The sequence below is a fragment of the Ixodes scapularis genome, unplaced genomic scaffold, assembly GCF_016920785.2.
Source record: "Ixodes scapularis isolate PalLabHiFi unplaced genomic scaffold, ASM1692078v2 PGA_scaffold5__190_contigs__length_132052651, whole genome shotgun sequence".
Classification (NCBI taxonomy): domain Eukaryota; kingdom Metazoa; phylum Arthropoda; class Arachnida; order Ixodida; family Ixodidae; genus Ixodes; species Ixodes scapularis.
Genome location: NW_024609880.1, coordinates 103371943 through 103383157, shown reverse-complemented (window position 1 = coordinate 103383157; position 11215 = coordinate 103371943). Strand labels below are relative to the sequence as shown.

Below are 11215 nucleotides of genomic sequence, written 5' to 3'. Positions count from 1 at the left end.
CGCTGAATGTCGCGTTCATTACGTCATGCTAAACAGTGTATCAGACAAAGGGGTTACCGGTGCCGTTTCTTGAATGCCGTTGTTTTTTGGCTCAAAAACAATTATTCAATTTTATTCTTCCGCACACTCTCTCCAAAGTAGGACAGTGGTTTGGGCCAGATTTTGCTTTTGTCCGTCTGTCAATTTAGGTACCTGAAGCCCCCCAAACACCAACATAAATGTAAAGTTGATATTATTTTGCCGGAGTCTGGGTATTTTTGCTTAAAATTGTTAAAGAATAGCCAAATTTCGGCTTCACGTGGAATTGGTCGGTATTCACTACTTTCTCCTTCATAAAATATTATCCACGCAAGTTCGTTTAATTTTTGGATACTTTTTTACGACAGTCTGAACAAAGAAACACTCCTATCGCTAGTCATAGATTAGCGAAAGTAAGGCTTATACAGTTTCTCAAGCTCCATTATTTTTCGATTTTATTTTTCATGAGCAATCTTTGACTTGAGGTCTTGTCTCAGGATCTTTCCGGTTTGGGACCTGGCAAGAGATTTCATAAAGGAAACTCCGCCGTACAGCTGCTTGAAAACAGCCGCTTGATCTGCGAAACAGAAAGAAAGGTCAGAAACAATTCAAATAAAAATCAGTAGAATGTAGCGCAAGCTCATCACTCCATTCCTTCAATCATTTCTGAGCATCCCTTGTGTAAAATTATGTGAACGTCTCCAATAAACATTTGGAAAATTATAAAATCATATAGTAACTTACATATAACTTATACACACATCTTATATAATTTATTTAAGTTATGATATATTTATTGGAAAAATCATATATTAAACTGTGTTTTGTTTCAGTGCGGAGATAAAAAAGCAGTAAACTGTTCTGCACTCTCAGAAATAGGGGGTATATAGGGGTGCCCCGCTTGCCCCATGTTTAACACCCCGAAACTACATTTGGACGTTCTTTTCACTGACGTCGAGTTGGCGATACCAACTTTTATGAGCGGTATTATAGCTGTTGGATATAACGTACAAAATAGCTAACCTGTGTATGGAAGACTTGAATAAAAAAAAAAAAACACCGAGGTTTAGCAGTGCCAAAAAAAAACCTCGGTTATCTTACTGTAGCCTTTAATGCGTACATTATATATTCTAATAAGTTGTATCGGCCGACAATCAAGCCACTCTTGAAAGTTAGTATCGTCGGTTTGACGTCTTTGGACTGAACGTCGAACTTTTGTCTTGGGATGATGGTACATAGGGTGTGCCCCTATACACCCCATCATTTCTCAGAATGTGGTTTAAAATCTTGTAGTTTTTCGTCCCTCGTGCTTGCAAGAAGTAAGTTAACCAATGTTTTCTTCATTGAAACTTTAAAATCAAAGTAATGCAACTTCACCAGGTCTTGCACAAAAATAATATTGGACGGTGCACTGGACAAGAGCTTCTTTGAAAGCTTTGTTTCCGGGTCACAAGATTTTATTGCAACTTCAAAATCTTCAGACTCTGAACGTAGCTTTTACCAACCATAAATGATGTTCAAAAAGTACTATATCTTTTATATTCCCTATAAACACGGGAGTGCGACTTTCCTCTGGTGACGAAAGGTAGTCGTAGTGTTTTAAATGAGGTGACTGCTAAGGAAAAATAGATGGTTTCTAAGTAAGGGTGGCTTCCATATGACTGCCAAGATATCCTACTAGTATCTTCCTGCGTTTTGCCTGAAATTCTTTATCTCGAATTTGTAGGTACTTTTACGGTCTCGTGCACACAAAACAAATAATACTTTTATAGGTGACCATCATTCATATTTGGAGCCTATAAGTTATTTGTTTAAATAAATATATTTGGTGCAGTTAACGTGTGATTTAAACTAAAACAAGATACGAGGTAGGTCGTCCTTGAAATACAACATAAAACGAAATTTCTATATCGAGAACATGGCATATACCTGCAATGAGCTCCTTTAATTCCATCGACAGACTCTCGAGGTTTTTCTCGAAACCGTCTTTGACAACGACACAAGCTGCTGGAGCCTCGCCGTACTTGGAGCTGGGAACCCCCACAACTGCGGCCTCTGCAACAGCCTCATGGGTCAATAGAAGTTCTTCCAGTTCAGCGGGGGTGACGGTATTATCCATGCATTTTATCATCTCCTTTAATCTGTCGATAATATGAATTCCTCCATCGGTGTCGTATAAGCCTAAATCTCCTGAAAGTGAAATATCGGCCCTGTTTAAATTCCCATGTTCGTTCAATTCGAAGTACGCGATTTTAACGGTTGTTTTAGAAATGCACGCGTCGGAAGTGCGCGCATGAGACGCTATGCAGAAGAAAAAATTTTATTTTTAGCGCTCGTGCACTAACCATGGTTAGGCCGTATTTATGAAAACAATTTCTCCGCATATCTTTTGATTGGTCAATCATCCCGTATGGAAATATATGCATTCCGCTCTAAAGGCTTTTTTTTGCGGGTTTCAAGCTCTCGGTTGTGAAATACACCTTACACCTTTGCGAAATATGAACCAATGTTCTAGAAATAGAATTTTCTAGAAATACAAAGTCATGGTTAAGTTAATATCACTGGCAGGTTTCTCCCACAACATAGATATCCAATTTTCCTTGATTTCGGAGGCCATTACAAGGCTTTCTTTCGAAATAACGATGTTCAAAAGCACCAGCATCAAATTACCTTTCAAGCAAAAAAAAAAAAAAAAATACGGGTATAAACGCCACTTAGTGCACTGCTTAAAAAAAAACGTATTCTATACCTATGTAGACAGTGTTTCTGTGTCAACGCATTGCAGCTTAAAGCTCATTGAACAAATGTTCCCCCTACAGGACAGAGAAATTTGCGGTGCCTTCGTATAGATATTGGTGTCATTAAGTGCTGTCATATTGAAACTCCATTAGGGGAATTTTTTTTTCGTTTGCTTTGTTTATAAACAAGCGGACATATTACAAATGTTTTTTTTTTTTGCTTTTTCTTCAAAAATGTTGCATCATTCTTTGCTTCCAAAGCATAATACTATACAAAGCCTGCTTGCTTTGTACTGGGAATCACAATGTTACCGCTTCTGGGCCATGCAGTCGCAGAGAGCCAGCCGAAGTCTTTAATGCCAAGCACCAGCGACAATTTTGATGACATTTGTCCGACTACCAGGGTGCGCCAAATTATTTCTTATGCATCTTGATCCCTCTTGTCCTCGAGCAATGCAGCGAAGTCATGAGCGGCAGCGGCAGGCGGCGGACGAGTGACTGGGCACCTGCCGCCTCGTTAATCGCTACAGATAACGCCAACGGCAATAGCCCAACTCACTTGCTGCAACCGCAACAGCTCAGTCGGTCCCTCCCCTACAAGCTGTATGCATACCTGCAGGCGAAGGCTCGGGGGGGGGGGGGGGGGGGGGGGGGGAGGGGAGGGGAGTAGCTCTGTTGCGGTCTATCGGCCTGTCAAACCGCCGATAAAAGACGACGACGTTACTGGATCGTCGATGCGAGTCAGGCGGCACGAGAGTATAAACAGGACGTTTTCCCCTAAGCTCGGGGTCGGTCGCGACATCTCTTCCGTCCTCAACATCGAACGCTCTATAAGTGTATTGTTAATTGTACCGAGTATATATAACAAAAAAGAAAATTATACAAATTACGGAAATCGGCAATACAGCTTTTTAGACGACAGCCGGATCGGAAGCAATGAAAAGCAAGACACGAATGTGCGGCACAGTCGTTTGCTTGAGATCGAGAGATTAAATATGAGTTTTTTGTTTTCACTGCTTACTTATTGGGCAGTGTGCTTTCGGGTGTAAGCATGTGTGGGCTGATGAAGTAATCTATGCATGTGTGCGAGCGATGTTTGTTCTCAGAGCAAATTCTATTGTATACAATAAAAACGTTCGGATGAATACTCCTGTTTTCGAAGTCTTTCAATATGTTTTCTTAACATCTGCAAACAAAATGTAGGTACTAGCATTGCATGTACCTAAGCTTAACTTCCTTTTATGCGTCATAGTTTGCTGGAGAAAATTAATTTTTACTTCATTGTATTTATTTCACATCCAGGAGCCTTTCATCATCAGGAAAGCACGCTCTCAATGTGATAAAATAGAGAGACTATAAAGTATATTTCAAACTAGAATACTTGTGATTGCTGGACAGTGCTTCCTTTGGTTTCATAACAGTGACAACTTACACAAGTGTTTGAAGGGTGTTGTCGAGAATATTTACCACGTTTTTTAATCATCGTTATTTAATACACGAAGCCTAGAAGTCAAAATTATTATCATGGGCACCTAGGTATAAAACGTAGAACCTGATCTTTGGAACGCGGTTTATGCACGCGGAAAAAATTCACAGGGTTTGTTATGTTATCTCTGAGACGACTTGAAGGCGAGAGCCCAAGCGCCGATGCATTACAGACACACATGATTTACTTTGTTTCACGTTCTCTTTTTCACATTCTCTTTTTTACATAATTCGGTCTATAGTCTTTCTTATTTCCCATTGACTGCTCTTACTTCTTCTTTAATTACTTTTAGTTCACTTTGTTTCCTCGTAATTCACTTTGATTCCTCTTAATTCGCCTTTGCCATCCTTCTAAATTTCATCGCCTCTCATTCGCCTGCCTAATTCGTAAACGGTTTGGTACCTTTCCTGTAGCCGACGTGTTTTCGCTCAAGAACCTTGAAAGTCGACTGAACGATGAGACATATACGGGTTCCGTTTTAATAACAATCATAAAAGTATTTGCATTCGAAGTTACGCGCCGCGCCGGCAGCGCGCCGGCACAGTGAAGCTCCACGCCTAGCCCACTCCTAGCTTTTCCCGCGCACTCGCCTGGCTACCGTGACGTCAGAAAGTGGACGCCCGGGACCTGAATTACTAGGAGATGTGGATAATACCACTGTGAGATTGTTTATATATTGAGTGAAACGTGTTAAATAACCCATATGAGCAATCATTGATGATCTAGATAAATTGTTCGTTTTGATGCATTGTTAAAAAAAAAGTGTAATTTTATTTTGTCTAAAATTGTTCAACGCGCAAGAATGAGATTGAGACAGGATATAATAAAGTGCACGTGAAGCGTCTGTGCATTAGTCGAGTTCAAAAGAGATATTCCAGTCTAGTATAACTCAGAGGTCGCTGTGATAACTGCAAATATAAATTTTTATTTGGCCTTTTACCTGTACGCAACCAGCCATCATCGCCCAATGCTTCAGCAGTAGCTTCTGGATGCCCGATGTAGCCTTTCATGACGCTTTGGCTGTGAACCATAATCTCGCCTTTTCGGTGTGGGCCCAGTGAGTTTCCACTGGTTAGGTCTATAACCTAGGAAATCATTTTGGTTACCATTTGTATAGTGTCCAGAATAGTGTTCACTCAAATAGACAACTGGCAGTACCATTTCCGAAAATGCAGGTGTGCGACTATCTGTGCTGATTGATTCTCATATTAAAACTTTTGCATTTTCCTTTTCGCACACTGGGTTTGATACCTGGAAGCCATCTTTTATTGTTGAAAGCGGATTTTAGGTCTGAAGAATAACACACTCGGTTTAAAGGGACACTGACAGGGTATTTATGCTTGCCGAGGGTTTCATTTGCACATGACATATGTGAGACCAGAACTAACAAGAACCCGATTTCCGGCTCGAAATTTGTTTCCTTTGCTTCCGATAGCCGCCGATCAAGAACTGGCTGGTTTCAGTCGCGCTCACTGCCTTCTCCGTGCTTACGTGGCTTTTTCGGTGGTTTAGACTGTAGACACAACCATGAAAGATAATCGAAGTCAGGGGCCATCGAAGGCAGACACACCACATTAAAAGAGCCACATAAATTCATACCCTTTTTTGTGGCTTCTAAAAAACTGCAAATATATACTGTAAACGACTTAATTTTCGCGGGCTCAAATTTTCGCGAATCGGGCCAAAGCGGAAAATTTGAAATTATTCGCGGGTTCTAATTTTCGCGAATTGAGCGTAGCTTCCGTAGTGTTTACATATTGCCCGAATTGTTCGCGAGACGTATTTTTCGGGTTTGTAGGCGATTCACGAAATTCCCGAAAATTAGGCCCTCGCGAAAATTTAGTCGTTTACAGTATATTTTTTTAAATGTTGCTAAGTTACGTAACTTCCGATAACTTTCTCCTCTATATTTCTTCTTCCTGCCCAGTCCAGTTTCGGTTTCGGTTTCGAACAGTTTCGTTTTTTTCACTTTATTATTAGTATAGGTAACGCTCCAGCAAAATGTTGATTGGTAGACTTCTGACACCATAATAGGTAGCCAGGCAAAATATTACAAAACTTTTTTTTTGGAGGGGGGGGGGGGGGTGTTTACAACGCTTCGGTGCAGACGGTGAACGTTTCACTCTCCACGTAGCCGACGGCGTCGCATAGGCCTTAGAGAGCCTCTATTATGGACCGTTCCCAACTGCTTGAAAGGGGTCACGTGGTTTTTAAGCCTCGTTATCAATACGAGCTGCGAGGAGGTGTCGAACGCGTTGATCGTCTGCGAGCGTACTTGCCTTTTTGCCTGCTTTCCTTCTTGCCACGCGACAGTGCAGTGCATGCGCACTGCGAACGATCGAAGCGGGAGGCAACCGCCATTAAATTGCAAACGCTCCCGATGGTTTGAAACGAACCTACTCTTCAATCTAAGCTCTCTAGCCTCGATGACTGGGGCGCCATGCGCTGATATATGCGGGAAATGAGGAAGAAGGTTAGACGTCTAATGCACCTAAAATGTATGATACACTGTGCTCGAAACTCTAAGTTTACCGGTGTTACGATGTTAAATGTGACGTCTGTAAGCTCTTTGACATATTAGGGTGAACATTCCTCCGATTCTCAAGCATATAATTGTATAAAAGGTTTAACTAGACATTGCAATCGACATTATTCTCGATGTACCATACTACCGCCTGTCCCAAATAGCGGCCAGGTTCCTTAAATCGACTGCAGATATCGGTTTTTTACCCTATCGCGTTCCAATTTTGTACAGCGTTGGCCACAGGTGGTGCATTTCTTCTATAAAATTCGCAAAAAGCGAGCTTGCCTAAGGAAAAAGGAAGAAAAGAAAAAGGCTTAACTCCTATGAAAACGCAACAAAGCCACCGGTCTTCGAACCATAGGGCGCCCTATGGTTTGAAGACCGGTGGCTTCGCTGCGTTTCTGTAAAAGTTGAGCCTTTTTTTCTTCTTTTTTTTACGTTTTTCCTAAGGTAAGCTCGCTCTCTGCGAATTTTATAGAAGAAATAACCACCTTTGGTTAACGCAGTACAAAATCAAAACGCGATAGCTTAAGAAACCGAGTTTTGCGGTCGATTTAAAGAGCCTGGCCGCTATTTGGGACATGGTGTATAATTCATCGCCACAACGGACGTAGCGGCATATACACGGGTCGCTGAAAGTTCACCAGACCTATTAAGTTTGAGGAGTTTGATAAACGGAAGGAATTTGAAGCGCTAAGGGCGTTCCATAACACATCAGGATTGAAGTGTCATTTCCAATAGGGTCTGTAGCAAAATAGAGATTGGGTAGTCTCTTCACAGCATATTAAATCGCAAGGCAAAACAGTTAAATATTTTTGGAGGTGTTAGTGTCCCTCAAAGCCTTGCTGACCTTTCGTCTTACTGAGATACCGATCCACTAAAAGGGGCGTTGAAAAGCCTCCACGGCGTTCACAAGCCTCCACAAAAGTCAATCCTGTGGGGAAGGAGAGAATATAATCTAGAATGACAATAATTCGGCTTGCTATGGTAATAATGAAGTGAAATAAACGGAATAAAAAAAAACATATCCTGAAGGGCAGGTGTGGCGCCGCCCATGCAGAGCTGCCAAAAGGGGTTCGGAAACCCAATTTTAATACTTTTCTTTCGCTTAGCCAGAAACTACGTTGTGTCAGTACCTTAGAAACGCCAGTCTTCTGCTCGGAAACACACGAAAAATAATTTTAAGGCAAATAAAGTGACTTGTCAGTACCGCCTGGTAGTCTGGAAACCGATGTGGTTATGACGTTGAATACCTCACACCCCAGCGCCACTCACGGAAGTATAGCGAAAATGTATAGACAAATCGGGCTTAAACAGAATAGACTAATCTTTCCAAGCGTTCGATGCATGCGTGACCCCGCCATAACTTTACTCCCCAGGAGGCAAACGGCAGTGCACGAGAGGGCGCGTGCCGTCTTGTGTTCTACACGCTCAGAGCTCCAGCGAAGCTGTCGCTCGTACAAAAAGACTAAAGTTCCCTCGATGCATTGAGGTAGCGGTGGCGTGGTCAAACTGAACTTGGCGAAGAAGTCCACAGTGCTTCCACAACGTGTATTCCACACTACGAAGATCGTCGTTCACAGCAGTTTGACCTGACTGTCAGGCCAATGGGTACGCGAGCGCATTCTTATCTTAGAGGAGGAAAGCGGCGTTCTAGTTCAGAAAAACTAGAACTTCAGTGGTCCCACAAGCTCCCAATCCCCGTGAGAGCGGCAGTTGCTATGGCGACAGCTTCTTTGGCAGCACGAACAACCAAGCGGAGAGCATAGCATGTTTCTAAGCATGTGCATATTTAATAACAAACGGAGGCGGCCTTTTCGCCAACACTTTTCTGGTTTTCGTGTCCGTGCAGTGAAATGTCGACGCTAACCGGATTTAAACGGGCCCGAATGCCGAGGCTAGGATAACCGCCTTCGTCGAGTGCTATAGTACGAACTCGATCGCTACGATATCAACATAACTGTTACCTTTACTAAAAGAAGGCGGTCCTCACCGGTCGTTTGCGATGAGATAGAAACAAATCGACACGTTATTTTTTGCGGCCTTGGAGATGCAGGAGCGAACCGACGTCCAAAAATATACGTTTGAACTACGAGAGTGTCAGCTAGAGAAACGTAAACAGCTTTTCACTCTCGAAGGGGACGCGCGTGTTTGATCCAAATGCTGGATTCCCGTTGTTGAACCGCGTCTTGGCAACCGCTTCGGGACCGATCTTTTACAATTGCAATTCGATGCTGACGTGACACTCGTTAAAGGAAGGCCAAACTGGCATCGCCTAGCTCCCACGAACTGTTCTAGTTCGACAGTATTTAAATACCGTCCTGTCGGAATAAAAATGCTATATTAATAAGAAAGTTTACATATGATAGGTCGCGAAGGTAATTCATACGACGTTTGTTTGAGCTTTATATCACACAAAACAAGCAGATAGAGTCGATGAGAGTCCCTTTCCGACGACGTTGCACGTCACCACTCACTGTGAAAACAAGAGAAAAGATTGACCTCTTAGTCTAAAATTGAGGTCAGCGATCAAACTATTCATACGGGAAGGGTCCACAAGGGTTGCGCGGGCATATTCCATTCAGTAGGCCATCCGGTCATGAACAGACGGTCTTGGCCAAAGACAGTCGGAGCAACGCTGCGTCGGAGCAGGTCGGATTGCCTAGCCAGGTTTATATTCTTCCGAGCTCACTAAGCTAGCCCTCGGCGGTCGCTTGATTGGCGGGATCGTTTTTATTGTAGTTTTTCCCACACGTTTGGGGATCCAGCCTTCATGTCCGCCGTGGTCGGTTTCAAGTACTTTCTTTTTTCTTGGTGTTTGAAGTCGAACGAGCGAGAAAAGCACGCAGAAAAATAAATGCCCGTTGGTCGTCGCGACCAAGTAACCGAGCAACGCTGTCGGCCATGTTGATTTGATTGTGAAAAATGAAGGACGTTTACAATTCTGTATAATGCCGAATTAGAGTGCAGCTCTTGAGGAGGTGAGGGTACGGAGAGAAGGGTATGCCCCTCCTCCTCCTCTCTCCTCTTCCTCTCCTCCTCCTACCCTCCTCTTCCTCCCCCTCCTCCTCCCCCATTCTCCTCCCCCTCCCTCCCTTTTCCATCGAGACGTCACTCGTGGAGGCCTCATGAGGGTCGTGAGCTTCGCGACGTCACTCGTGACGTCACTTGTGAATCTATGCACGAGGGAGGTCACTTGCGACCTCCCTCGTACACTTTAAGAAAGTAAGCGTTTTTTTTTGTAATGTAAACCTTTTTATAATGTAGGGTTTGTAACAAAATAGCTCTCAGCGGTTTCATGTCGAATACTTTTTTTTAAATATCTGACTCTTTTACGCGAGATGTACAAAATGCATTTTTGTTCTTCTTCTTGGACCCTGTGTATGTTAAAGGCAGAAATTGTCTGTCTTTGTACATATATACGGAAGCATAACAAATGGGAGTCTCCAGGTACCACACAACTTTGATCTAGTCTTCTAAAAATAAATCGCTTTCTTCCACTCCGATCGGCATACCTGAATCCATAAAACGCAGCACAAAACGCTTTGTGTGACAGTTCCACGCCCTTTGGAAGGCCCGTTGATCCTGACGTGTACAGTACCACCACAACTTCTTCCTCGCTGTCAGTAGGCACGTGAGGCTTGAATGGGGCATCCGACAATTCTTCAAACTGGAGAACATCAATGGAATTGGGCACGCTTCCCACGGCGAACACCGCCTGCGAAGTAATACAAAATGCTCTTACCCAGGAAGAACAAACTGACGGTCACATATTTCTCATGACAATATAGGTGAAATTCCTTAAACCTAAATGGAGTGATAGTCCGTCGACTTCAGGATAGTAAACAATGACAGCGTCAACCATTTTCTATCATGAGACTCAAAAATTACTTTAGATGACCCATTTTAATGTAACGAATAAAAGGCAAAGAGTTTTTTTTTTTAAATTTTGTCTCGTCAATACTTAATCTGAATAAAAAAATTACGATATGCTTACCTTAACGCACGTGGGTATTATAAACTTGGCAATATTCGGTGCGGTTTATTGATCGACAAATAGGAAAGTGCAGTGGGAGTCTTCAATCATATAGACTAGCTCCCCTATAAAAACGGTCTTAGATTAGGCAATTTTTTTATTTCAAAATGGCTGCACCTTAGCTACTACCGAAACGGAGGCGTGTAATGGGCACTCACTTGCCACTGAGGTCGGCCTTGCCATGACGAGGGTCCCGCCCGCAAACACAACCCCAGAAGCTGCTGCTACATTTTCAACTCCATTGCCAACGTAAGCACACACGCTGAACCCTGGTTTCAGACCGTATTGTTTGAAACCTACAGCGTGTCTGCGTATTTTTTCCAACAGCTGAAACGCACTCAAGGTTTTATAGGTGTCAACCTAGAAGACAAAAAAAAAGACGTTTCAAAAATAAGTTTCTCTAGCCTTGCCTG

The 11215-nt window shown here is 42.8% G+C and overlaps 1 protein-coding gene across 1 annotated transcript; it reads right to left on the bottom strand.

Moving 5' to 3' along the window:
• Positions 1-473: 473 nt before the first annotated feature.
• Positions 474-5273, bottom strand: LOC121838198 (4-coumarate--CoA ligase 1-like). The gene is made up of 3 exons (XM_042294293.1): positions 5183-5273; positions 1948-2208; positions 474-595 (listed from the first exon to the last, which is right to left on the bottom strand). Exons 1-3 carry the CDS (start codon positions 5271-5273, stop codon positions 474-476), a joined length of 474 nt encoding a protein of 157 aa, XP_042150227.1.
• Positions 5274-11215: the final 5942 nt, after the last annotated feature.

Excerpts from the sequence above, each read along its gene's own strand:
- LOC121838198 (XM_042294293.1), bottom strand. The coding sequence starts at position 5,273 with ATGGTTCACAGCCAAAGCGTCATGAAAGGCTACATCGGGCATCCAGAA. Across the intron at positions 2,209-5,182 it reads TGATGGCTGGTTGCGTACAG|GAGATTTAGGCTTATACGAC; the intron begins GTAAAAGGCCAA and ends TTTCACTTTCAG. Across the intron at positions 596-1,947 it reads ATTAAAGGAGCTCATTGCAG|ATCAAGCGGCTGTTTTCAAG; the intron begins GTATATGCCATG and ends TCTGTTTCGCAG.